We start from the raw sequence: 27,721 nt of genomic DNA on the forward strand, positions 1-27,721 counted from the left end.
GAACCTTCAAATCTTTAAATGCATTTATTACCATCGTTTGTTTGTTTGTTTGTTTGTTTATTTATTTATTTATTTATTTATTTATTTATTTCCTTCCTGGGGTAATGTACACCAACAGTCAATATTCTGTGGCTGCAGAGCATGATGGTGAGGGTGACTATAATTAATAATTTGATTTCTTATCCTGACCTTCACCACAAGGTCTCAGGGAGGGATGCCACAGTTTAAAACTGAGTAGGAAAATCAGTTTCGGACAAATTACAGTCACAGGAATAGGGTGGGCCATGAAAACAATATCTTGGGTATGAAGACCAGGGTAAAAAGAGGTGTGTCTTCAGCATACAATGGGGAACTATATAATGAAGGTACCAGGCACACCTCTGTGGGGAGGGAATTTCACAACCTAGGAGTTGCTACAGAAAATGTCCACTTCCCAGCATCTTCCTGAACCTCTGAGGATGGTGGAACTTGTGTCAGTTTTAACACCTGAGAAGGTCTGCAGGGATGGGGACGGTCTTTCAGATATTTGGGGCCTAAGTCCTTGAGTACAGGGGCTCCCAGTCTGTGGTCCACGGAGCAGTAGTGGTCCTCAGGGCTCATTCAGGTGGTCTGTGGCACGTCCCCATTAAATATTCATATTGATTTTTAATTGCATTTTTATTGCTTCTTTTATTTCTCATACTGTATTGTATTTTATTGTGGCTGCAATATGAATTTTGTGGAATTCAAACTGTAAACTCAGTAAGATACATACAATATAAGAAATAAAAAAGCAATAAAAGTACAATTAAAAACCATACATCATCTAGCCCAGCTCATTACAACTGCTACAACATGCAGAAAAATCATTAAGTGGTCTGCCAAGACCCTTAGCAATTTCCAAGTGATCCATGGTGGGGGGTGTTTGGGAGCCACTGGTTCTGGGCTTTAAACACTAATGGGAGCACCTTGAATTGGGCTGGAAATGAACTGGCAACCAATGCAGCTGTTTTGAAACAGGGCCTATAAAACATGAATTATTCCTCACTGGACTTCTTTTGTTTGTTTGTATGGAGTGGTTTGTCTGTGTTATGAGAAAAAAACTGCTCCTTTTCCCTTATGGGGTACTCAAGAGCCCATATACAGTCCTTTTGTAGGTTCTCTTATTGGTAGGAGAAAACATATACCAACCAGAGAATATTGAGAAACAAAGCAGCTAGTAAGCCTGATCTTTATTAAAGCTGTTGCAACAGGGTGCCCCCCCCCCCCCGCAGGAGGGGGGAGGGACCCCACATGCGCGCAAACCCTTATATAGACATTTTAAATTGCCCGCCCTGGAGTACAAGAGCACCCCCCAGAAACATCATACATACATCACAGAAGGGGTGTAGCCCAAGACCACCCCCTTAATACATCAGAGAAGGGGCGGAAATCTGGGTGTGTTGTTTCTTCCTGTCTGCCAGGTTACCTGATTCGATTACCTGGGCATCCTGGCCACTCTTGTTATGATTAACTTGTTGTTGTTTAGTCGTGTCCGACTCTTCGTGACCCCATGGACCAGAGCACGCCAGGCACTTCTGTCTTCCACTGCCTCCTGCAGTTATGATAACTACTCAGTTCCTAAATCCAGGTCACAGGTCACAGGCTCACACCCTATTCATATCTTAAATGTGCCCTTAAGACAGGATTTGTGAAAGAGACAATGGGGAAATTTCCCATTTCCTTCGACCTTGCAGAGAAATATTTGAGGTCATTTTGGCGGAGAGAAAATGGTTTCAGGACTTTTCCGTGGGTTTCAGACATGTGGCTTACATATTTGTATGTGTTTGCTTGGTACATTTATGAACATCTATTTTGTATATAAAGGTAAAGGTAAAGGTACCCCTGCCCGAACGGGCCAGTCTTGACAGACTGTGGGGTTTGTGCGCCCATCTCACATTTATTGGCCGGGGGCCAGCGCTGTCCGGGGACACTTCCGGGTCACGTGGCCAGCGTGACATCGCTGCTCTGGCGAGCCAGAGCCGCACACGGAACGCCGTTTACCTTCCCGCTGGTAAGCGGTACCTATTTATCTACTTGCACCCGGGGGTGCTTTCGAACTGCTAGGTGGGCAGGCGCTGGGACCGAGCAGCGGGAGCGCACCCCGCCGCGGGGATTCGAACCGCCGACCTTTCGATCGGCAAGCCCTAGGCGTTGAGGCTTTAGCCCACAGCGCCACCCGCGTCCCTATTTTGTATATACAAGCCCTTAAAATTCTTATGACATCCATTTAGGGCTGCATTCAGACAGCACTTTATTCTGTTTCCCCAAAGTTTCCTTACCTGATAATTTCCAAGGTTGATGTGGTATTTCACAAATTGTAAAAGTAACTTCTGGAAAACTAACAGAAGCTTAGAGTTCATATCCATGTTGCTTGCTTCAGGAAAAGAAAAATCTGTTTGCAACACCCATTGACCTGTAAAATCACAGGAGTTTGCATTGTAATTTCCCGTGAGGGAATTTGGAGCGGCATCCCAATTCCCTGCATACAGCTATTTCCTGCAATTTAAGATTTAGCGTGACACGGCCGGTATATCCATCAGAAGGCCATTCCATAAGGCAGCAGGTAAGGCAGTGTAAAAGGAAACATTGGAATCCTAGATGGAAGCAGGAGCCTTATCACCAGGAAGATCAACCTGCTAACACCCCCATGACTTAAAGTTGTGTGCGTGTGTTTTTATTTGCCAGGCTTTTTTCATTTATTATTTCTGCTGCAGTCTTCACTATTCGCCTGAGCGGGGAATGGACTAGATGAGCCTTGGGGCATCCTTTCCAATTCCATGACTCCGGAGAAAAGCCTAGGCTCCAGTTGCAAACTGCTGTGCACGATGCCACCTGCATCTGCTAGGGCCTTAAGCGATATACATGGGCAAAGCCAGGATTTTTGTTTGGGGGGGGGCAGAACTGACCTGATTGGTCAGTTAGTTAAGTATTTCTATTTTTTTTACTGCCCCCCCGGCTACGCCCATGGCTGTGCGTGTGTGTGCGCGTTTCATTAAAAATATAATAAAAAAGCAGCCAAGGTTGTTAAAGGCATAGGCCCCCTTTTAATAAATTAACAGCCTCCCCCGTCTTCTTTGGCTGCATTTTTATACATATTATAAAACTTACAGGACCTTTCCAGAAGGGGGCGCTAGTGACAACTCTCCCTCCTCCTCCTCCTCCATCGCCCCACCCCTTTCCCAGAGCGGTTCAACACATTTACCCATCATGCTTTTCTCTGCCCCCGCATCTTCCCCTCTCCCACCCCCCCAGCGCGGTCTCTCACCGCGCGCTCCCTTCACCGCGTGACAGCTAACTCTCGCCGAGTGCGCGCATGCGTGAGCGCGCGGGGGCGGACCATAGAGAGTGGGGGTTGTTGTGGTAGAGGGACGGGGGCTAGAGCGTCGAGGCGAGAAGCGGGCGGAGCCGCGGGCGGGGCGAGCCAGTCAGAGTCCGCCAGGAAGCCGAGAGCGAGCCGCGCGGTGTGTCTCCTCCTCCTCCTCCTCCTCGCTCCCCGGACAAAGCCGCCGCGGTCTCCGCCACCACTACCGCCCCCCCCGCCCCTTCGCTTCCCCCGGGCCCCCCCTCGCCTCACCGGCGCAGCTCACCTCGGAACGAGGCCGACGCCAGACGCCGCCGCACGGAGCCATGTCGGCCAGCAGCCTCTTGGAGCAGGTAACCGGGGTGGGGGGTGAAACTGGCTGGCGGCGGCGGCAGCGGGGAGCTGGAGGTGCAGCGCTGGGAAAGGCCCCGGCTTCGGGCCTACCGGGCGGCTGTGGTGGGGGGGAGCATAAACGGGCAGCGAGGAGGCCCCGCGCGCCCTCCCTCCTCTCCTCGCGTCGCTCCCGTTTCAAACGAACCCCCGCCGTCAAGCAGGGCCCGGCCTTCCTCCCGCCGAAGCCTCCCCGAGGCAGGCGGAGAGGCCTAGGTTTTGCTCTCCGGCTCTTCCCTTCCTTCGCGTCTCCGTCGGATTCGGGGTTCGGGTTCCTCCTCTTTTTGCCTCATCGCCTTATGTTTCCCTTTCTCTCTCTTTTTCTCCTCGCCGCTGCGCCGCCGCCGCCGCTGCAGAGACCTAAGGGCCAAGGCACCAAAGGTGAGTTGAGAGACCAGCCGCCGAGGCGGGACCGGGAGAGATCCATGAGGAGTGGCCGGGGAGGTGGTGGTTTCCTTTTTTTGGGTGGGGGTGGAAAGGTAGCGCGTTTTCCGTTCATGGAGGATAAGGGAGGGACGCCTCCCGTCCCATTTTTCGATCGGACCTCTTGTTTCCTGAAAGGCGTGCAGGTGAGTTCCTGCCGTGCCGCCGTCTCTCCAGGAAACCGTAGCGTGGGTTGCCGCATGGGCAACACACATACGTATCCGTGTGACTTTAGAGAAATAAAATGAAACAGAACGTGGCAGGGAGGAATGCAGCGTGTTTTCCCTTAAGCAGTGATGCCCCCTTGGGGGAAAAAAAACTGGAGGAAGTCATCATTGCCTTATGGTTTAAAACTTCGTTCTAGTTATATATGTGTGTGTGTGGTGTAAGGGAATCCCAAATTAGTTGATTGAGATGAGAGTGATGAGTTATCCCTGGTTAAGAGGGAAAGTGTGACGTATTTAATGGGCTCTTTAATTCGGCCGAGCAAGGAGCTGGGTGCTTGGAAATTAACGTTTTGAGCTAATTGCAGAAGTGAGTCATAGTTAAGAGGGTGCAGTGCACATTAAAAGGTGGCAGTAGCCAGTTTATGTTAGTGGACTGAGGGGGTATTGCATGTTCCCATTTTCTCTAGGCTTCACCCATCCTCAAAGCAAAACCAAAAAACAACAACACACAAACACAGCAAGTTGTAATAAAAAGATAATGTATGGCTTACTGCTGGGGTAGTAATTGTGGTGCCGTCCAGATGTTGTTGGACCCTAATTCTCATCAATCCCCAGCATGCATGGGCAGTGGTCAGGTATGATGGGAGTTGTAGTCTAGCAACATCTGGAAACTGCCCCATTGGCTATCCTTGGATTGCAATATGAAGATAACAGCACAGAAAAGCGCCCTTTGATAGCTTTTTCAGGAGGAGGTCCTGTAAGCAAAACTGGTGGCAGTGAATAACTGGAGATTGGTGTTTTGCCTGAATATTCAGGCTAAAGGAGAAGGAATGGACTCATTAAGTTTCTACAGCTCTTTTAAGGTGAACATAAAGGGGAGAAGCTTTAAAAGGCCATATAAATGAGAATAGTTTGTAATGTTAAAAAAGTTAAGGGGGGTCATATCATGGGTTCCAGTTGCAGAACAGAATTCTGCCAAAGCCTGTACCTGTGTTTCTCCCTGCCTCACTTTGAAATGCTTGTCCATATGAGATGGGCTGCTCAAAGGGGAAAGTTCCTATTAATGAAGTTGCTCCTTCACTAAGTTTAAATGTAAAGCTAAAAGATGCTTTTTGTGGCTCATGTAGCTGTAAACAGTGTAAAGAGAGTTCAGTTGTGTGTTTGAGAATGGCAGCATATACAGGGAGTAATTTGCCCTTTAGTTGTTCCCCAACCTTTACAGTGGAAGGGGGCAAAATTGAAACAGAATGAAAATTGACATATTTCATTTTCTATGTGCAGGAATAGGAATCAGGTGGCAAGACTTTCTAGGTCACAGGGTGTTGCTTTTAGACAAGATGGAATAAACTATATTGGTATTGAATAATGCTTGTTATACATTTTTGTTTTTAGTGCAAAATGGATCGGTGCATCAGAAAGATGGATTAAATGATGATGATATTGAACCTTATTTGAGTCCTCAGGCCAGACCGGTGAGTGATAGAAAACGTACCTATTTGTTTAATGGGTGGGGTGCATTATTAGTAATTGTTTCCTTTTCTGCTATCTAGCTTACAGGATGCCTTTTGGGCTTGACATTGTACAGTTAACTAACGGCTGACTGAACTGGCAATGCTATATAGATACTCATTTGTAACTTATATGGAAATATGCAGTGCACTGTGCTGGAAGCATGTGGTAACAACTGAGTGTTAGCTGAACAATGCTTATAAATGTTGCAAACCTAGCATTAAATAAATAATCTCCCCCAACCCCTCACCCAGTTCTCCTTAACATGGGTCCCGGTGCAAACTTATTTCAGCTTCCTAAAGGAAGTGTAGACTACATATAAACTTCTGTCTCTGTTTTTATCTGTATAAATCATTTAAGCCTCTTTCGTGGACCAAGGCCACAATCCTCAGCACACTTACTTCCTAAATTCTATGCTTGAAATTCTGCAATTAGCTAAACTATAAAAGTGCCATTGATTTCACTAGGACTTGCTTTGAAGTAAATGTGCTTAGAATTGTAGAATAAATCAGAGTACAGGATGACTTAGTTCTAGGAGATTTCATTTAGAACACTTACCTTTTTAATCTTCACCAGCAGTTTATTTGTGTGTGAAAGGAGGGGTGCTTGTTCTTTAGTTAGATTCAGGCTTCTGATTTAGTTGAGATCTAAACCTTAATATCAGTTTCATTTTGACTACTTAAAGACAGCCGTTATTCTCCCTACTTCTGGAAGGTGTTTGGGTTCACACTGTGGCTGGGATCTGCTGGGAGAGAATTCCATTGCTGTCCAATAATACATTGCCGCATGCCATAGTGTATTCTAGTGGACATTTAGCATGATCACGTAGGCACATCTAGTCATTCTTTGAGTTTGTGACAGGATTAAAGTAGCCTCAAGCTGTTCAGTGCATCCTGGATACATGAGTATCTTGAATTGTTCCCAGAAGACCACTGCCTCTTGAATCATGTTTTAATGTGTTCCCAATCACTGATGTGTCAAGACCAGCTGTAGGCAGGTAAAAACATTGCAGTAGCATTCAAAAAAAATTGCAAAAGCATTCAAAGTTGCAAAGGCACAACAGGTGGCTTACAATTCTGAATTGATAAGAAGGGGCAGTTGCTTTTTCTGCTTATAACTTTGTGAAAAGTGTTCATGCCACTGAAGCTACAGCTGTATGAACAAATATAAGAACATTCCATGCATGTAAACCTGAGGAATCCAGGGCAGACCATCCCCCATACATGCTGGATGTTCCTATTTTCCTGCAATCAAAGGTCTGCTACTCATCATTACCTCACTTTTATTGGCTTCAGCTCCAGTTGGCTTGTCTGCATCCCGTTCCCCACTTACCCTGGATATCAAGTAAACTGACTACAGGACCTTGGTCGGATGAAAAGAAAAGAGCTGGGTGTTACCAGCGTACTTATGACACCTCATGCCAGGTCTTCACTTGATCTTGCTTAGTGGCCTTATGTTATATATACATGTTAAATAGTAGAGGGTGGAATCCTGTGATGCCTGGAAGTTTACAGGGAGCTGGGTGGTTCATAGTGCTTCAGGAGTTCCCTGCCAGGAATGAATGGAAATTTTTGAGTAATTGTGTAAATATCTTACAGGCCTTGTAGTAGTGATAGCAAAACCATGTGATCTGTTCTTCCAGAGCACAGTATGTTGCAATTACTTATTTGTGCCATGGTGAAAAATAATTAGATTTGGGGGCTCAAAAACAGTTTTCCTACTGCACATGATTGAACATTAGAGTGGCAGTCCCAGAAAACAGTCATCTGGATGCATCTAAAGAGATAGGAAAATGGATCTATTTGGCAGTCTGTGACAACTGGCTGGAGTTATCCAGGGACCTCTCAAGCAGAGCAGAGTCCTGGACAGTCTTAAATCTCATTTGATTTTGCTTAATGCTGATCCCCTCTACCCTGATCATTGCCCAGTGTTTTGTTAATAAAAAAAATGTGCACATGGGTGCTACTTGCGCCTGGGTTCCCATCATCGCACCCCTCACCACTGGTAGACAATGCCAACAAAAAGTCAGTCAAGATGAGAGGAAGCCCCTAGATGCTAACTTTTAAACTCCGAATTAAAGCATTGCTTTATTTGTGAAGTAGATGTCAACCTAATATTGGTAGGCTTGAGATAGCAATGCCTTTGGATGTAGGGAACCTTGGTTTTACCACTTCATTAACTGGGCCTTGGTTGTTACATTATAATCCTTAGTCTTCACCTTGGAAAGTTTGCATTGCTAGATATGGAATGTCATCTTTGTACTCTTCAGCTCTTCAATTTCTTAAGTAGTAGGACTTCTGTAAACAAGAGAGATTTTGTTAAGTAGTGGGTGATTATTGTGGTCAGTTTTGCATTTGGGGCAGTTCAATGACAGTTCACTATCAAGATCAGGGGTAGGCAACCTAAGGTCCGTGGGCCGGATGCGGCTCAATTGCCTTCTCAATCTCGCCCACGGACGGTGCAGGAATCAGCATGTTTTTACATGAGTAGAATGTGTCCTTTTATTTAAAATGCATCTCTGGGTTATTTGGTGGGCCTGCCTGGTGTTTCTACATGAGTAGAATGTGTGCTTTTATTTAAAATGCATCTGGGGGCATAGGAATTCGGCTGAAAAAGGTTGCTGACCCCTGATCAAGATCTATGAGGGGTTTTTATGTGCCTACCCCCCTGCCCCCGGTTCTGCAATAAATTTGGGTGTGGGTGAACTGGACCATTGTCAGTGTTTTGTGAAGTGGAGCGCATCCAGCATACAGTGAGCCCAGTGCTATCAGTTTACATCTTTAATCTTTAGGTGGTGGTGGAACATATTCTTGATTAACTTCAATTAAGATTTAAAAATTCGTGGTTTTTGTGTGCAGCAGTATGCTCAGTTATGCCATTAATGCCTGTTTATTTGCTGGCATTAAAAGGAAGAGTTCTGGCAGGCTTGAGAGAGATGTTTACACTGTTAAAGCAGTTGGTCCTTAGGGGAGCTGTTTGGTTCCTGGAGTACATCTCAAATGCATAGCCTCAAAAGAGCTTACAGAAGTAACATTTTGCAATGATTATTTAATGTGATGCCATGCTGGCAACTGATATTTCAATTTAATGACAGAGACTTGCAGGTCACAAGTTCATCCTTTGAAAGGCTTAGGGCTGCCCCCAAAGTTAGTGCTAATCAAAATTGACCCATTGAAGTTAATGTGCATAACTAACTTATGTCCACAAATTTCAATGGGTCTTCTCTGAGTTGAACTTAGTTGGATACAACCCTTAGTTTCAAATTTTCACTCTCTTAGCATGTCAGATTCTTCCTTTTCTCACTCTTTGATCAGTTCAGTTATCTGAAAGAAACCACAGTTGGTTTTCCTGCTTCTACGGTGACTGTGTTATTTCCTATTTGAAACTGGCGGGTAGGGAAGCCCAAACTGGACATGGGAATCACCATGAGTGCTCTCAAAAGAAGCAGACATGCTTGTTGTCTGCCGCCCCTCCCCGCCTCACTTCTTGATGATATTTTTAAAAAACTTTAACAACGTGGAGTGATATGACATAATCAGTTGCTACTCCTGATACAAAGTTTTGTAGTGGGTAAACTGAACATTATCATGCCATATGTATTGAGTTGTGTCCAGCTGAACTTTACTAAGAGCAGGCCCACCAAATTTAACAAACTGAACTTCATCATGGTTATTATTTTCAATGGGTCCAGTCTGAGTAGTACTATCATTGGATACAAGCCATTATCCTTAAGCATTAGGGAGTTGTGGGTTTGTGACAGCCATGATTCGCCTTTAATGTTATGTTTGGGTCTAAGTCAACACTTAAATGCAGTGTAGGTTGCTGAAGCAGAGAGAGAGGTTGAATTTTCAACTTTTCATTCTTTTAGTAGCAGCAGTTATGGTACAGATACTATGGCATTGGCCATTGATGAGCATACATCACAGAATAATTGAGAATGAATGAGAACTTTCTTGCTTACAGTACAGGTATGGGCGACCTGTGGCTCTCCAGATTCTATTGGACTCCTGTCAGCCCCAGCCAGCATGATTGGGAAGCTGTTGTAGCTGAACAAAATCTGGAGGGTCATAGGTTTCCTACCTGTGCTATAGTACCTTTGCAACCTAATCTATGCCAGTCTAAAGGTTAGTGCTGTGAGCGCAAGATTGCACTTCAGTGATATACAATGCAGCTGCACAAGGCGGAGGTGCCACTTACTTTTTGAACTGCTCATAACTTAAGACTATTTCTAGAAACCATAAGGTTGAATGTGCAGAGATGTATGTTCAGAACTGCATATGTTCTTCCGCTGTGCACATGGTGCAAAAGAGGCAGTCGGGTATTAATAATTGTAGCAGGTGTGGTCTTCTTGCTTGGCATAAATCAGGCAGTTCTTTCCACCACCTGCAAAGTTTCTGCTCACACATTCAGAAGTGTATGATCCCCTCGCCCTCCATCACAGCTTGTATTCTATTTGAAGCCAATAAATATAAGTTGCAGCATTCGTGGCACATCCTCTGTAAGGTGTCTGTGTCTTTCGTGGATAGGGGGATGAATTACAGGTACTACCTTACTGTTGACAAGGGAGGCATCCTTGCTGCAGCCTCTGGAAAGTGTTCGTTGGCTTATGAAGCATAGCCATGGCCCTTTCCCCAATGTATCTGAACGTTTTTACTTACATTAGTTGAATCTGCCCTATGCTTCCTGCAGGGAGCTTCTCCCTCCTCTCCAAAAGCCCTTTGGGCAACTCACCAGTTCCTGCAGAGTGTTGGGCTGGCTCTCAGGTGTAGAGTGACACTGTAAGGGGTTCCCTTGAGCTGGGTGTCCTGTACCCAGTCTTATAATCTACTCAGACTACACAGCAAAATACATGAAGAGGGTCTTGGCTTAAATGGCTTTGAAATCTGAGACTTGTCAAATACAAAGCTATTCATTCTTGGTAGGTCCAGAGACAAAGATTTTATCCTTTCATAGCTTGTTGCTGTTCTCACCTTATGTGGGTCTGCTGAACAAGTAACATGGGCTGAGAGATGTTTAAATGAGAACACTTTATCAAGAAGGAATGTTTCTGCTGCTGTGGGGTCGACAACTTATATTGTAGCTGAATGATCAAATAACTTTCACCTATGATCTTGCATTCTAGAACAAGATGAAGCTTTAGGCAAATTAATTAGTATCTCAACCTAGTCTGCCTCACTACTTTGGGCTTCTTGATGGAAGATCAAGAGACATGCAAAAATTCATGGGTGCTGTCCAACAGCTGTGTACATCTTATTATGGCTTGTACAGGGGGAACTCTAAATGTGCCCACTAACTGGAGCGTGGGTTTTGTCTACATTTCTTTAAATCTTATACTTGCTGGTAGATAATAGAAAATGCATTATCCCTTCTTATTGGTAGAGTGGGGTGCAAAGTAAGGTTAACTCTTAGTTATTGGAAGAGGCTCTGGGTATAAACCCCAGAAACAACTTAACAACTTCAAATAATATACACATAATTAAAAACTATTCTGAACTTTATTTGGATTTTTAAATTTGAAATTGTAGTGAATTTTCAACCCACAATCAAGTGGAAAGAACACATTTAAAATACAACCTGGTCAGAACTCTTTATCAGTGGTAAAATATACTGATCTTGATAATGTCTTGGGCTAAAGTCATTAATGCTTTGTGAAGCACCAACCAGATACTTTCAAATGTTTGAGCCACTTTGGATCCTAATGTTTTCTGAGCCCAAATGCAATTAAGTTTAAACTGCACCAAATTATTTAGAAAGAAAAAAAGAGTTTCAAGAACTGAGCACTCCTTTCACTTTTTCATTTTTGTTTGAAGTATTTACTTGTATAAATTTTGTTAAATATATAAATTTTGATTGTAATAAAACCTCCAAGTGCCTTTGTAAGGAAGTATTAAGTTTTATCAGCCTGGTAACCACGTAATAGTCATCATTTGAAACCTGTTAATTGCTTTCTGTTCTTCACTGGTATCAATATGCCAACAATCTTTGATTGTATCAATGGTGCCTGCTGCACTCATCAATTTACTTAGCCTTAATTGTGATTACTTTTAGTACAGTGGTCTGAGAAGAGTAGCAATTGAATGCTTTAAATGGGTAGTATGACCAGCTGATCTTAGTGTATATCCTGCTAACTCACAATATAGGTAAGAAGTGCAAACACCACATGTGCTAGACAAGTGGGCACATTTTGGAATATCTTTGTGGTTTAGGGTAAAATGCAGAATGGTCCAATTTTCACTGATACGTTAAAACCAATACAGTAGCTTATTTTTAATTTTATTATTTCATTTGTCAGTTGCTCTGTACAATAAAAAGTCTCAAAGCAACTTGACGAAAGTGTTCAGTGTTAGCCACAGGTTTCAGTAAATAGGCTTGCCTTGAAAGTACAATGTGGGGGAAAGGTCTGTGGAAAGCATATACTGTTTCATGCTGCAATGTGCTATTCATTTAACTGTTCAGTTCTTGCTTTTCTCTTCCAGAACAACGCGTACACTGCAATGTCTGATTCCTATATGCCGAATTACTACAGTCCATCCATTGGATTCTCCTACTCTTTGGGTGAAGCTGCTTGGTCTACAGGGGGTGATCCACCAATGCCCTACTTAACATCTTATGGACAGATAAGCAATGGAGAACCTCACTTTCTCCCAGATGCCATGTTTGGACAGCCAGGGGCCCTTGGCAGCACACCATTTCTTGGACAGCATGGCTTTAACTTTTTTCCAAGTGGAATTGACTTCTCAGCTTGGGGCAATAACAGTTCTCAGGGGCAATCAACTCAAAGTTCTGGATATAGTAGCAACTATGCTTATGCACCAAGCTCATTGGGTGGAGCCATGATTGATGGACAGTCTGCTTTTGCTAGTGAGACCCTGAATAAGGCACCTGGCATGAATACCATTGACCAAGGGATGGCAGCTTTGAAGCTAGGCAGCACTGATGTAGCAAGCAACGTCCCAAAAGTTGTTGGCTCTGCTGTTGGCAGTGGGTCTATTGCCAGCAATATTGTAGCTTCTAATAGCTTGCCTCCAGCTACCATTGCTCCTCCAAAGCCAGCATCCTGGGCTGATATTGCCAGCAAACCTGCAAAACAGCAACCCAAGTTGAAGACCAAGAATGGCATCGCAGGGACAAGTCTTCCACCACCTCCCATAAAACATAACATGGATATTGGAACTTGGGATAACAAAGGGCCAGTGACAAAAAATGCTTCCCAGGCTTTAGTTCAGAATATTGGTCAACCACCAACCCAAATATCTCCCCAACCAATGGGTCAGCAAATGAGTAACAGCCCTCCAGCTGTGCAGCCTTCCGCTGGACAACAGCCACAACCCCTGCCACCTCCACCACCCCAACCAACTCAGCTGCCAGTGCAGCAACAGGCAGCTCAGCCTGCCCGCTGGGTTGCACCTCGTAACCGTGGCAATGGTTTTGGCCAGAATGGAGTAGATGGTAGTGCAGTTGGACAGTCTCAGACCACTTCTGGTTCTGCCCCTTCGGAGCCACACCCAGTCTTGGAGAAGTTGAGGTCCATCAACAACTATAACCCTAAGGATTTTGACTGGAACCCGAAACATGGTCGGGTTTTCATTATCAAGAGTTACTCTGAGGATGATATCCACCGTTCCATTAAATATAACATCTGGTGCAGTACAGAGCATGGTAATAAGAGACTGGATGCTGCTTACCGCTCCATGAATGGAAAAGGTCCTGTTTACTTACTTTTCAGTGTCAATGGCAGTGGTCATTTCTGCGGAGTTGCAGAAATGAAATCTGCTGTGGACTACAACACATGCGCAGGCGTGTGGTCCCAGGACAAATGGAAGGGACGCTTTGATGTCCGGTGGATTTTTGTGAAGGACGTTCCCAACAGCCAACTGCGGCACATTCGCCTAGAGAACAATGAGAATAAACCAGTGACCAACTCCAGGGACACTCAGGAGGTTCCTCTGGAAAAGGCTAAGCAGGTGCTGAAAATCATTGCTACTTACAAGCACACCACTTCCATCTTTGATGACTTCTCACACTATGAGAAACGCCAGGAGGAGGAGGAAAATGTGAAAAAGGTAACTTGCCAAACTGCCAGGATTTGGTAGAGAGTAGAAACAAAGGGGAGGAATTGGGTGTGATTATATGAGATAAAGTTGACCATGGCCTCCTCCTTATAAGTGAGTTTGAAGGGGGTGTCATTACTGTGTAAACATATATTGAGAAGCTTGTGTAGCATACAAATACATTATGTTGAAATACTGTTAGCAAACTTCAAATAGGCCTCTTTCCACTGACACACAGTGAAAGGGCTATATGAGGGTTCTTGCAGTCTTATTCATGTGTGACTTTAACGAAGATCAAATTGTTGATCTTCAGTGAAAAGTGTGACTGCATTTTTTGTTTTTGGCCAAAACGTTTAATATGATTTCCCCATTTTGTACTTGCAATTTGTTTGTATTCCTATAGCTATGGTCTTTTGACTCGAGCAATAAAATTAACTCAACATCTCTAAAAGATATGCTGAGGAAAGTGTTGCTTCTTGGTGAGAAGATGCTAATAAGTGGGAAGTAGAAACATAGGGCAGGATCCAAACACCTACTTTCGGCATGTTCAAGGCATTGATGACATCTGGTGGAATACTTGACTTCTGAATAGGAGGCCCTTATTTCATATCAAACTGCTTATGAAACTTCACTGTTTCAAAAAAGCCATGTCATATGACATGAGGATTGTCTTTTGAGGAACACAAGTCCATACCTCCGTTGGGCATCGGAAGCCAGTTGCATTAGTTTTCTTATGTAGGTCTTTGAAAGATACTTTATATACATCAGGAATGGGGAATCCCTGGCCTTCCAGATGTTGTTGGACTCCAGCTCTCATAATCTTTGTCTATTGGCTGAGCCAGCTGGGGCTGATGGGAAGTCCAACAACATTTGGAGGGCTGCAGGTGCCCAATTCCTGGTACAGAGTAAGGATGAAATCCAGTGCTGCTGTTCTGCTTGCAACCCTGGGTTGGAGGACTGAAGGGGAAATAAAAGATTTTCCTCCCTATCTCCTTTGCTGGATCAGAAACACATGGGATGACAGCATTAACACTAAAACAAATCCTGTAACATCTCAAAGACTAACACATTTATTATGGCCTAAACTCTTCACAAGATAGACTCCCCTTCAACAGATGCATGTATGGACTAGCATAATTCCAAATGTATGCCACTGTAAACCAGCATAAGTGTTTGCTTCCCCTTTTGGTATACATAAGTGCAGGTTTTCTGGCACTGATGATGAAGAAATGGTTGTAACCTACCCTAGGACCTCATGGTGAAAGGCAGGTAATAAATTGAAAGAGTAATAATAGGGCACACTCTCTTTAAAAAATGTTGCATGGGAAAGGTTAATGTGCACAACCACCTATGGGTCCCAGGTTACTTTGCGAAGCTTGAAGGGTGTTGTTTTTTTAAAGACTGAAATGCGACCTCCATCATTTTTACAACAGTGGCTTATGAGGCACCTATGTTGTAAAAATGCAATGAGCAAAGAAGCAAAACTAAGTGGGCAAAATAGACCTTGGAGGTGCTTATGTTTATGGTTTGTAGAGCTTCAAAGAAGGTGCAGGAAGGAAGAATGGCAGAGTAGTACAAGTATATTAATTCTTTCAAGTCCAGTGGGTACTTGATGGTTTCAGGCACTTCTTTTTAAAATTGTAGTGCTTTTGTCAAAATTCAGCTTATGTATTAACAGCAATGCAGACAATGTTAAAAGCTGATACGCTGCTGGAAAAGCATGCTTTTAAGTTAAAAGCTCCACGAGTTGCCTTTTGTTCCTCCTTGGAGTTAGATCAGTGGGCCCTCAAATGGACAAGTAAAAACAGTATTATTGTGTCCCTAGTATTGTCTAAGTAAAGTGATTTTTTTTAAAAAAAAGTCTGTACATTTGTTTTATATAAGACTGCCACCGTCTGAGAAGTACATTAAAAGTGGTTTGGTTTGTAATAGTTCAGTGTTTAGCATATCAGTTTTGGATGTGACCTCCATGTTTTGAGAATCTGACCCTAGCCATAAATAGGCAGAAACTCTTTAAGTGGGAGCTGACATTTACTTTTAATGGAATGTAGTAATGGTTTTAAGCAGAAGTGGTGCATGTCATTCTCTGTAGCCTGTTCTGTTGGCTTCTGGAGAAGAACTTCCCCATCTAAGTTGTCCAGGCACCTGTAAAGTGGCATAAGGCTTATTGTTCCACTGTCATTGTAACAGAGGTCGTTTTTCAAAGAGCTTGTTGTCCTGACAGTTGGCAGGAAGATGGTAAGAGATTCTCCATCCCTGCTCTTTGAAAGATCAACACTTCAATTTGCCTGATGTGTAACTTTTTAAAGCTACAGTTAATTTCATTGGTTGGGGATCCACCTAATACTGTAACTCCTCCAGTGCCACTTTGACACGGTAGTATTGGGAAAACTTGTATTTTCAAGGGGCTTTAGATTTATAACAGTATTCTGTGAAACTGTAGCACCCTAGCAGCTGTCAGAATGTAGGGATACAGTCAAACCTCTGTTCCCAAACTCCTCCGTCGTTGAATGTTTTGGTTCCCAAACGCTGAAAGCCCATAAGTAAGTGTTCCGGTTTTCGAAGTTTTTCAGAAGTCGAACATCCAACACTGCTTCCGCCTGAGTGCAAGAAGCTCTTGCAGCCAATCAGAAGCCGTGCCTCAGTTGTCGAATGTTTCAGAAGCTGAATGGGCTTACTGAACGGATTATGTTCAACAACCGAGTTTTGACTGTACAGTCTTAAACCCAGGCAAGAGCAGCTGTTTTTTGTATTCTCATGAACCACTTGATGTTCCAAGCAGTGTTTGGGATGGCAGAGGTATATTTTGCTACACAACCAACTTATTTATGAGTGATCAGGTTCTATAATAAAGCACCACCTGGCAGCAAGGGCTAAACATTTTTATGAGTTCCTTGCAGTCTTGCATATCTGAGACATCATATGTAAAACCAATAGAAAGCTGTAATGAGTGGAGCATCTATTAAAAAATAGTTTCAGAAGTCATGGTGAGAGAAGCTCTTAATGTTTTACCACATCCTTATGAAAATGTTCTCAGGATGGATAAAACTGGATCATAAGAACCTGGGAAGCTGCAAGATAGGACATTTGTCTACTCCGCCTGCAGCTCTCCAGGGTCTCAGGCAGATGGTCTTCCCATAACCTAACCTGCAACATGATCCTTTAACTGGAGATGCCAGACATTGAGCGTAGGACCTGCTGCATGCAAAGCATGTTCTGTATTACTGAACTGTGGTCACATGCAATATCAGGATCATCGGCTGCCAGTTGGCCATCTCTGCCTTAAGTGACCTACTTGGAAGTAAATCTCAGTGAAATTGGTTTTTAATGTGCCACAGTACTCCATTGTTGATAGAAAACATTTGTTCATCTTGTTTAGAGCTCTGGACTATGTAAGCAAAGTACACACTGTACATATTGTTTAGAGCTTTAAGAATTTGCCTAAAGATTTGCATTCTGCAATGGGATTTTTTGTTTTTGGCTGTCCAGAGGGGCACCTGAATAATGTAAATCAGACCAGCCAGAGTCAACAGTAAAGAGCCAAATTGAGTTAGGTGTTACAATACTAGGGTTTCAAAATGTGAGTATGTGATCTTTGGTGAAATCTATTCAAATGAATGTTTCTTTAAATTGAATGAGTCATTCTAGGTGGCAATTCTTGGGTCCAATTTTGGACAATTTGCAGCAACTCTTTTTGATTCAGAACAATTTGATAGCCCATTTCAGCATTGCATATAATCATAATTTGTCCAAAGATGGTGATGTCAGTACACTAATTGGTATGTGCTATGTTGGCCTCTCATCTGGTACCCTTTAGTACTTCACAGAACCGCAAAATGATTCTGAGCTCTCAAAAAGCCTGAGATTCATTAAGCATGGATTTGCTAATTTGAGGGATTAGTCTAAGCCTCGCAGCAAGTATTGAGTTCTCTCTGCATATCTTAGAGCAATGTTTCTCAAACTTAGGTCTTCAGCTGTTTTTGGACTACAACTCCCATCAAGAAGTTGTGGTCAGGGATGATGGGCGCTGTAGTCCAGCAACACCTGAAGACCCAAGTTAGAGAAACACTGTGAGGGTGAGAAGCCCAGAGGAGTGGGGATAATCACTTGGAGAATCGCACACCTCTGATAGCCTTCCTTAAAGAGTTATTTGAAGAATACTCCTTTCAAGAGGCCTATCTCCCATTCATACTTAAGGAAGAAAGCCTTCACTGTTCTATGCTTATTGATAGTTATAATCAATAAAATAGCAGGATAAGTAAAAAAAAGGCCCAACCCCACAAAAATGTGTGCTCAGAACTTGATGCTGGATGTCAAACCATGAAGAATTCTGAAATTATTATTCAAGCAAGTATAGAAAAACTGTAAATTCCCTGGTCTGGTGACCGCGAAGTGAGGAACTATGGACTGTGGAGACCATGTTTCACATAAGGGAGCTCCATTCCTCCAAAAATATCAGATATGTAAATCACTGAATAGTCACATTCTATAAATATTATACCTGAGCACTTGGAACTTGGTTGTTGAGCGTTCAGTGACTTACAATTTGCTTTGCTCTGATTCAGAGTGTTCAGATTTGCTCCCTTTTCCTTTTGTACTTCTCCCAAAGCTAGTGTGTTTAGAAGAGGTTTGATTGTAACAAAAGTGGAGTCAGAGGGGAGCTTGTGGCTTAAAGACACTCCTATACCTCTGTCATTTGAACACTGTTCTTAGTCCTTAAGCCAGTTGCTTGGGCCTTTATTTGGGACTAGATTTAAGGGGCTTGAACTTTGCCCTTGAGTCAGAGCCATAGCCGAGCTAGACTTGCTGTTCCTTCTTGCAGCAGGATGGTTTGAACAGTAAGCATGCAAACTATATTTCAGAATCCTGTGATGAAGGCTGGTTTACAGCATTAGGGTTCAGAAAGTTCTTCACTACTTTTTCCGATTTTGGCACTACTTAAATTTCACTTGGGGTAATATAAAGTGCCTCAATCTCCTTACTGGATCCCTTAGAATATTCTCTGTTTTTTGTGTGTACCTTGGGTTTGAAAGTAAATTTTGGCAAGTTGCTAACCGAGGACTAGTTCCAAACTGAGACATGATGCAAGATATGAATGGACCATTTTTCAACTTTTTTAAAAAAGTAAAAAGCAGCTTTGGATCATGTAATTGGGAGAGCAAGGGCAGTGAGAAGGAATGCCTTCATATGGGGGAAAGGCTCAGTGATAGAGCATCAACAGGTTCAGCATTTTCAGTTAGGTCTGGAAATGTCTTCTGTCTGAGACCCTGGAGAGCTACTGCATGTCAGGGTAGACAATGCTGAAATAGATGGACCAGTGGTTTGACTCGGTATCAGGCAATTTCCTATGTTCCTGTGGAAATCGTTTTTAAGACATTTCTTTAAAAATGAGTGAAGATAACCGTATTTTTCAGTCTATGAGACGTCCCCATGTATAAGACCTCCCCTATTTTTAGCAACTCAATTTAAAGAAAATGAGGGGAGATGGCCCAAAGTTGTTGAGCTTCTTTCCCCACCCCATGCAGCTGCAAGCTTCTCCCCCCCCCCATGTTTCCCATGCACAGCAGCATCAGGGGAAGTTGCGTTCCTGCCAGCCGGCGGGCAGGTGTGCTGTTTCTCTCTCCCCCCCCCCCACGCAGCTAAGGAAACACTACCTGAATCATTTCCTGCTCACTGTGGCATCGGAAGTTGCGCTCCCGCCAACTGGTTGGCTAGCAGGTGCACCGATTCTCCCCCCCCCCCATGCCACTATCTGTGTATTGTATGACCCCAGTTTTTTGACATGATTTTTGAGTCAAAAAACCTTGTCTAATACACAGAAAAACACAGTAAGTGAAATACGAGCAGGATGGCCACAGTGCAGAATTTCACAGATGAAAATAACTTCACAGATGAAAATAACCAGCATGAGGCAGTGGTTAGAGTAGGCTGCTGGGGAGACCCGCCTTGAAACTCCCTGGTTGGCCTTGGGGCAGTTGCTTTCTCTTAGCCCAGCTTTTCCTTCCACTGTCTGGTGTGCTCCAGATGTTGCACTCCATTTCCCAGTGCCTCTGAACATTTGCCCATGCTGGCTGGGGCTGATAGGAGCTGGGTAATTTTGGCTTACCCTAATCCAACACAGAAGGTTATTTGTGAGGATAAAATAGAGTAACCTATATCCATGTTCATTGAGTAGAATACAAATGCAGAAAATGTCATTTACCTATTTTGTAAAAGTCCTGCAGCTCTATTGGCACAATGGAACCTCTTCTTCCTCTCCTGTTCCTTCCAGTCCTCTGTTCACCCTCAAAATCAGTGCTGGAGATTTGGGGGACCTTCTAGAGCAGGCTTTTGGGGCACATGTGTGAAGGAGAGAAAAGGAAAATGCTATTGCACCAGTGGAACTCCATTGGCGCAACATTGATGCAACCTTCAGTTCCTTAAAGGTCTTTCTCCTTACTCCCCCCCCCCCTTAACTCAGTGCCCATACCATAGCCAGCATTTGTACAATACGTTATTAAAATAGTTTGTGAGACACTATTCATTCTAACTTCTGATAGGACTTCAAAGTGTATTAATGCTACCAATTCTTAAAAGTATCTCTAAATAGCACCTAATATCTGTCACGTTTTTGCTTCCTGAAATAAAGTTGCAAAAAGTTTCCTTACTCTGTTGTTTCTGAAAGGTCGTTTTGAAGGTATATTACTAGGATTTGTTAAGAAGCACCACTCCCATTTTAGTTAGGAGTTTGGTGTAATGTACTCCGTCGGGGTTGGAAGCCTCATGCCCGGGGACTGAATGTGGCCCTCCAGGCTTCTCTGGTTGGCCCTTGATGCTTTCTCTTTGGCTACTCCCCTCTGCAGCCTGCACCCCACCCCGCCTCCCCAACTTGTGCTGCTTCATGCCTTCCTTGAGTGTCTTTGGCTGGCATGTGTGGTTGAACTTTGATAATGTCTCTTTCTTGCCTGGACAGTGGATGTAAAGATGAGCATGTGGGATAAACACATGGCCATATAAAAACCTCTGGCTTTTCCTTGGCAAGAATGTAGCCTACTACACAAGCAGAAAAGTCACATCCACTGTGCTGCCTCCTTTTGCCTCTAGTTCCTTCCTTGTGCCATGCATGCAGCCCCTGAAAAGATCTATGAAAGAATGTGGCTATCAGATTTTTCCCATCCCCATTCTACATTATGATAACTGCCATATCATTGGCTCACAATGCATTCCCTTGTTTACAAAGCTGTATTTGCAAAAGTGGAAAGCACTTCTTTTGAAGGCAAATCAAAGCTGCTTGTGAGGGTTTGTCCCATCTAACACTTTAGCATATGTCATGGGTTGGTGAAGTTGACGAAATATTGAGGACTGTCTTGAAAAGCACTTTTGCTTAGATGCTTGAGCAAATGTGTTTTGGACACAAGCCATTGGCTATTAAGCAATGTGCAAACCATGGATTGGCTGATGGGGCTGTGTCTCATGTTCCCGTGTTCCCTATTCCTCCTGCACACTCAGATTTCCTGATTCAAAGTGAAGGAGGGCACCTCTGCTTTGTGTAACCATAGTATAGTTCTAGTTCTTGTTTGGCAAGACAGAGGTTGCACAAATCAGTTTGTTCAGTTTTGGATATGCTGACACACTGTGGTTTGCCAGAAGTGGGGAGTGAATTGCAACATAGGAGAGGAGAAACATGCAACGTGAAAGCATGATTCCAGTGACCTAAGCATAGTTGAATTTTTACATAGAACAAGCTGAAGAGTGTAACTATTGGGACAAGATGGCTGACGAGAATTTTACATACATTTACATACAACATCTTAGTTGGGCCCCTATTCCATTGCTTTGTTTGCATTGATAGTGTACATACGTTCTTCTTCCAGAAGAGAGAACTTTCATATGCATAAGGCATCAGGTTTGGGAATATGACAGATGATTTGCCCCTAGCATTTGTTTTCAAGGCTATTATCAGTGCAATGAAAGCTAATAGCATTAATTGCTTTCTAGGTGCTGTACAACGATGACTTCATTCAAATTATGGTAAATCTATATAATTTGTATGGTGATAAATATATCAGAAGCTAAATTCTTATATAGTATTTGAAATGCTGTGTTAGATAGGTAATGCATTATAGACGTTTCAGATTGGCTGTGGTGTTTATAGTAACTACGGGCAATTTGTAGAAAACACATGGTTGTGGGAATCAAGCGGTAGAGGGCATCACCTCCAGGACTTAAACTAGCTAAGCAGAGCTTGGCCACAAATCTTGAATTCTGGATTACATCTAGGTTGCAATAATCCAGTGGCTTGTGTTCAGTGCTTGTCCTACTCAAAGTATACCCACTGAAGTTAATGGACATTACTTGCTTAGTTTTATTAATTTAAATGGGTCTCCTCTGAGTGGGACTTACTTGGATACAACCTAAAGTGTTGTTTCCCTTGAAGACTCTGGATACCTTTTTATATAGGACCACTTTTCTGTACCATGTTTTAACACAGTCCCAAACTAGGTTACCACGAATTAAACAATTTAAAAATGTAATGCATAAAACTGCAGAACAATTTTAATAAAGCGGTTAAAACAAAAACACACTTTCAGTAAAATCCCTAACACCTGGTAGAATAAAACATTTTCACTTGTCTCTGAAACAAGATTAAGGAAGAATGTTGTTGGGCTCTTACTGTTATTATTGTTTTTAACCTCCTTCCACAAATTTTCCAGTATATTAAATGTGAAAAAAGCTAACATCATTTAAACCAAGCTTCCTGTTGATTCTCCTTCATACATTTCCTAAACTATGGCACAAATCTCTCAAACTAAATTATGTTAACTTGCAACTAGCTAGAGTATTACACTATTTTAGTCTTAAAACCAGGCGTTGCATCTTCGCCACACTGTATACCCTCTAAAGCAGTCTTTTTCTGGTGTCCTGGTGTTCTTCAGATATTTTGGACCACAACTCCCATAATCCCTGACCTGCTGGCTGGAGCTGATAAAAGTTGGAGTTCAAAACTTCTGGAAGGCACCAGGTTGGGGAAGGATGCAGCAGGGTGTTGTGGGATGGAATTAGATCAGGAATGTCTACATGCAGGATGTTCTAAAGGAAACATTCTGGAATAGTCTACCTGATATGATTGCCAAAACAAAAGACAACACTGGATAAATTATGGAAGGATATCTTACTCAGTTGCAGCTGTGATCCATTGGGGTCGGAAAGGATGTGCGTTACCTTACATTTGCTTTTTGCTCTGGAGAAATAATTTTCTTGCCAATAAGTAAAATTCCAACTTTATCCCAAGTCAGGTGGTCTTCTCAAGTAACCTGTGTCTGCTCTTCTACTTACTCTGTGATAGATAACATCTTGTAGCATTACCTCTTTGGTCATCCTCTTCTGACAGTGTTGAGGGCGGAGTCCTAGATTGTTTTTTCCTGCATCGGGTTGTTCCTGTGTTTCATCAATAGCCTTAAGGGAAAGTGGAATTAATTGCCTTTCCCCATAGATTATAGTCCTGTCTTTCACATTCCTGTTTGACAGAGGAGTAAAAGAGACAATTGGGGTTTCCCTATGGTAATCTGGTTGGCCACAAAGGGAATGACATGGTGGATAAGATAGGCTTATAGTTTGACCCAGCAGAGCTTTTCTTTTCTTACAACTCTGCCAAGACCATCTTGAAAGTTAATGAAAAAAAATGGGGATTTGAACTGTTGATAGGTAATGGTCTATTGAATAGGCTGGCCTATCAAAAGTCTAGCATAGTTCAGCAAAGTGCCCAGGCAAACTTCTATGATGGAGTACAAACTTAAAGCATCCGTACAATTTCCATTCAGGAGCTTTGCCTCGCAAGACGAATGCCTCGCAAGACGAAAAACTCGCTAGACGAAAGGGTTTTGCGGTTTTTGAGCTGCTTCGCAAGACGAATTTCCCTATGGGCTTGCTTCACAAGACGAAAACGTCTTGCAAGTTTGTTTCCTTTTTCTTAACACCGTTAATACAGTTGTGACTTGACTTCGAGGAGCAACTCATAGAACGCGGTGTGGTAGCCTTTTTTGAGGTTTTGGGTGATTTTTGAAGCTTTTCCAAAACTTTTCCGACACCGTGCTTCGCAAGACGAAAAATTCGCTAGACGAGAAAACTCGCGGAACGAATTAATTTCGTCTTGCGAGGCACCACTGTAGTGTGTAACTTAAAGCTTGTCTCTGCATTCCTTTAGATTTACATGGGAGCAGAGTCTGCTCTGTTGGCACCCCTGCCTTGGTATCAAACATGTGATAACCAGCTGACATGATGTTCTCAGTAGCCTGAAGGGATCAGTCATGCCTGAATAGTAAAGGGATTTCTTTTCACTCTTCCTGAAGTGCTGCTAGTTAGCAGCCTAGCCTTCATCTTTTAGATGGGATGCATGCTGAGTGTCCTGCAATATATAGGTTCAGACCACATTAACTTTCTGCTTTTAGCGGTTAAATTATAAAATGATCAGGTAAATGGAAGGTGCAGTATGATTACATAAAGTTTGTTCACATAAATGGAATGGAATGCAGTTACAGTGGTGCCTCGCAAGACGAAATTAATTCGTTCCGCGAGTTTTTTCTTCTTGCGAGTTTTTCGTTTTGCGAAGCACGGTTTCCCATAGGAATGCATTGAAAATCAATTAATGCGTTCCTAGGGAAACCGCCTTCAGACCAGGTCCGGGGACAGTCTGTCCCCCGACCTCTTCTGAAGGCTGGCGGGGGAAGAAGGAGTTCCCCGCAGGGCTCTCCAAGCTGCGGATAGTAGCCTGCTGCCCCGCACGAGGGGCGCTCTTTAGCAGAGCGCCCCTCGCGCGGGGCAGACATTCACAGCTTGGGGAGCCCTGCAGGACTTCCCCGCAGGGCTCTGCAAGCTGCGCGGGGAAGTCCCGCAGGGCTCCCCAAGCTGCAGATGTCTGCCCCGCGCGAAGGGCGCTCTGTTCTGAATGTTGGCGGTGGGGAGGAAAAACCCTCCTCCCACCGCAAGCCCCGGGAAGGCTGCGCGCCTTCTCCTCTGTTCCCGGACCTCCCACCACAAGCCTTCAGGACAGGTCTGGGAACAGAGGAGAAGGTGCGCTGCGTTTCCCCGCTGTCCCAGGAGATTTCCCTATGGGCTTTCGTCTTGCGAAGCAAGCCCATAGGGAAATTCGTCTTGCGAAGCCTCTAAAAATCGGAAAACCCTTTCGTCTTGCGGGTTTTTCGTTTAGCGAGGCATTCGTCTTGCGGGGTACCACTGTAAATTCTATCCTGACACCTTTTGAGTGGGAGTGTTGTGTTTTCAGTTGCCATCACCTCTGGAGAGCTTTATGCCTCCGTAGCTTAGTTTTCAGCTGGTGTGCCGATAGCACACTTTATACCAACTATTGCATTGCCACTTGTTTACTAATTTTTTCACAATGTAAAAGAGGAAGAAGAAACAGAAATTACCACTATCTGGTTCTGGGGTAGCCAAGATTGTTCTCTCCAGGTGTTGTGAATGACAACTCCCATCAGTACCAGCCAGCATGATCAATGGTCAGGGATGACTGGAGTTGTGGTCCACAACATCTAGAGGGAGCCACGTGCCTACCCTAATCTAGTTAAGGTCCAAAAATTTGCTGATTGTTAGAAATACTGGGATCTCTAGGAGGATGCAGACCCAAGTGAATGTTTTTCATGATACAGACTGGCTTGCTTCAAAAGATGTTTTAGGGATTAAAATGTACACAAAGCAGGTGCTGTCTGGTATATTTGGAATATGAGGAGGTAGCTCAGCTCAGCTGAATATCCACAGAATGACTCTCATTAGCCTATTCAGCAGTGAAAATAATACTATTAAAAGTTTTACAAAACTGCCGTGCCACTAACCGCTGCCTTTCTGTCTCTCTCTCTCCTGTAGGAACGTCAAGGCCGTGTCAAGTAAAATGCTGAGCCCTTCCACAGAGACTGCAGCAGACATGCTGCAACATGGATATCTTTCAGAAAGGACGAAAAACTACACCAGAGAAAATTAGAACTTGTTTCATTGACTTCATACAAACTCTTATAAACTTACAGTTTTAAAAAAAGTATTGGAATTTCACAAGAGACATAGGACTTAAAAACAAAAACAAAAAAACCCCTTCTAGGTAGAGTAGAGGTGAAAACTGTCCCCTTTCTTTTGGCTTTGGTTGTGATTTCAGAGCATACGCTTTGTTTTTTTTGTCTTTTTACTATGTTGATCGGATTTTAAAGTCCGCAAGTGGCATATGCCTTTTTCTCTAATTTTTAAACCTGCCGCTTCCCTGGTTTCCTGGCCTTCTAAACCTCTCTTCCCTCTGGTTTTTTTGACATTTGCACTTGGAACACCGAGTTGTGACTTTCTTTTGGACATCTACCATGGAAAGTGGAATAAATAACATTTTTTCCATGGACTGGAAGAGGAATTTTATGAAGAATTTGATTTTTTATGCCTAGAAGATTTGAATGGAATCTGTCGGCAAGGTCGTGTCTGAGGGGTGGTTCATTTTCTCTCAAAGTCAAATACGAAGAGTCCTAAGAAATGTTCTGTTCTTGTGCATTATATGGATTACAGATTAAGTCTGGCTTGATTTGATTTGAAGGCTGAGAACAGTGGTAAAAACTTGTTTGTTTACAGGAACATTAATTTTGGAAGAAAAATATTGTAAACTGTGTAGTGAATGTTTCTTCAGTTTTCTTGTTAAGCCAATGAGGAATGGGCGCTGCCTTTCTTTCACCATTAATCACTTCTCAATAATAAACGTGAGATCCTGTTGAGCATCACTTTTTGGCCCCTTAGTTTTTAGTCCGTAGGCCACTGCTTTAGCGCTTGTGCACAGCAATGAGAGGCTTCAATATGAGGAATAAAAGCAGGTGTGATGAACTTCAGTGAGGCTTTCGAGCCTCTAGTTCATTGGCTAGTTCTGGTCTTTCTCATTTTAAGAATTCACTTCTCAGGGAGTTGCTGCCTGACTATTATCTTAACACCAAAGGTGATCCCTACTCTAAAGCAAGTAGCATTTATGAGGTCTCCTTTTACAGGCCAGGTGTTTGTAATTGCAGACCTGCTTTACATCACAGTGGTGGTCTCTTTAATATTGGGGGGTGATTTGTTTGGTGGTATGGGGCATTCCTACCTACGTAAGCAAACTCTTGTTTTCCGGGGGGGGGGGAGCTATCCCAAGTTTGAGGTGTTATCTGAATTGCTGAGGTTCATTGTCAGCATATTGCAGCTGGACCAAATTGACAAGTAGAACAATGCTAGGATTAAGTAATACCTGATTAAGTAAGTTTCAGTAGGGGATGAAGGACAAAGGGACTTGATTAGGATTCAGATGATACGACAGAAATAATGACAAAAGTTCAGGCCAAATACGACCAAGGCTGTAAAATTATGTTGAGAGCTTGTGCTTAGTACTAATGTGACCTCTGTAAGCTTTTTTGTCTAGACAAACAACATTTCCTCTTTTCCCATTAGCCCAAACTTCTGTTCCATGCAGTCGTTTGGCTCAGGTGACATGTTTAAAAGACCCTCCAAACAATATATGCATGACTTCATGTAAAAATTTGCAGAAATTTGACAAAGTCAATAGCAATTGAACAGAAATGAACCCACAGGTTATAGACTATTCTGCTCAAAGTGCTATATAAACAGGTCTTAACAATGGGTAATTGAACTAGAATAAAAGGGGACACTTGCCACATAAGACCTTGCAATTGAAGGGCTGTGAGTGGTGGGAGAGAATGTGGCCACCTAGATGTTCAGTTTTCAAAATTAAAGGAACGGAAAAAATGCCCTGTCCATTTTCCTTTGATCTTGCACTGCATGTTTTTGGGTGTGCTTCACAAGGATACAGAGGCAAACAAAGGTCTATACTTCTGACTTACCTCATTCATTTTTAA

General features: G+C 43.2%; 1 protein-coding gene and 1 long non-coding RNA gene across 5 annotated transcripts; one reads left to right on the plus strand and one right to left on the minus strand.

The window, feature by feature from the left end:
• The first annotated feature begins 3,402 nt into the window (after positions 1-3,402).
• Positions 3,403-26,602, plus strand: YTHDF2 (YTH N6-methyladenosine RNA binding protein F2). 4 transcript variants are annotated; one of them, XM_082231643.1, is made up of 7 exons: positions 3,403-3,675; positions 4,069-4,093; positions 5,695-5,774; positions 7,107-7,235; positions 12,288-13,874; positions 21,840-21,872; positions 25,719-26,602. In XM_082231643.1, exons 1-7 carry the CDS (start codon positions 3,649-3,651, stop codon positions 25,740-25,742), a joined length of 1,905 nt encoding a protein of 634 aa, XP_082087769.1. In that variant the 5' UTR covers positions 3,403-3,648; the 3' UTR covers positions 25,743-26,602. The 4 variants fall into 4 exon arrangements, with proteins under 4 accessions (XP_082087769.1, XP_082087770.1, XP_082087771.1 ...); XM_082231644.1 differs by lacking the exon at positions 21,840-21,872 and having other exon boundaries at positions 3,405-3,675; XM_082231645.1 differs by lacking the exon at positions 7,107-7,235 and having other exon boundaries at positions 3,405-3,675.
• On the minus strand, positions 21,898-24,370 carry LOC309537404. Its single transcript, XR_014221894.1, has 2 exons — positions 24,006-24,370; positions 21,898-23,671 (listed from the first exon to the last, which is right to left on the minus strand). It is a non-coding gene; the product is annotated as an uncharacterized lncRNA (long non-coding RNA).
• Positions 26,603-27,721: the final 1,119 nt, after the last annotated feature.

Source organism: Podarcis vaucheri, assembly GCF_965113315.1.
Source record: "Podarcis vaucheri genome assembly, chromosome: 7".
In the NCBI taxonomy this organism is placed as follows: domain Eukaryota; kingdom Metazoa; phylum Chordata; class Lepidosauria; order Squamata; family Lacertidae; genus Podarcis; species Podarcis vaucheri.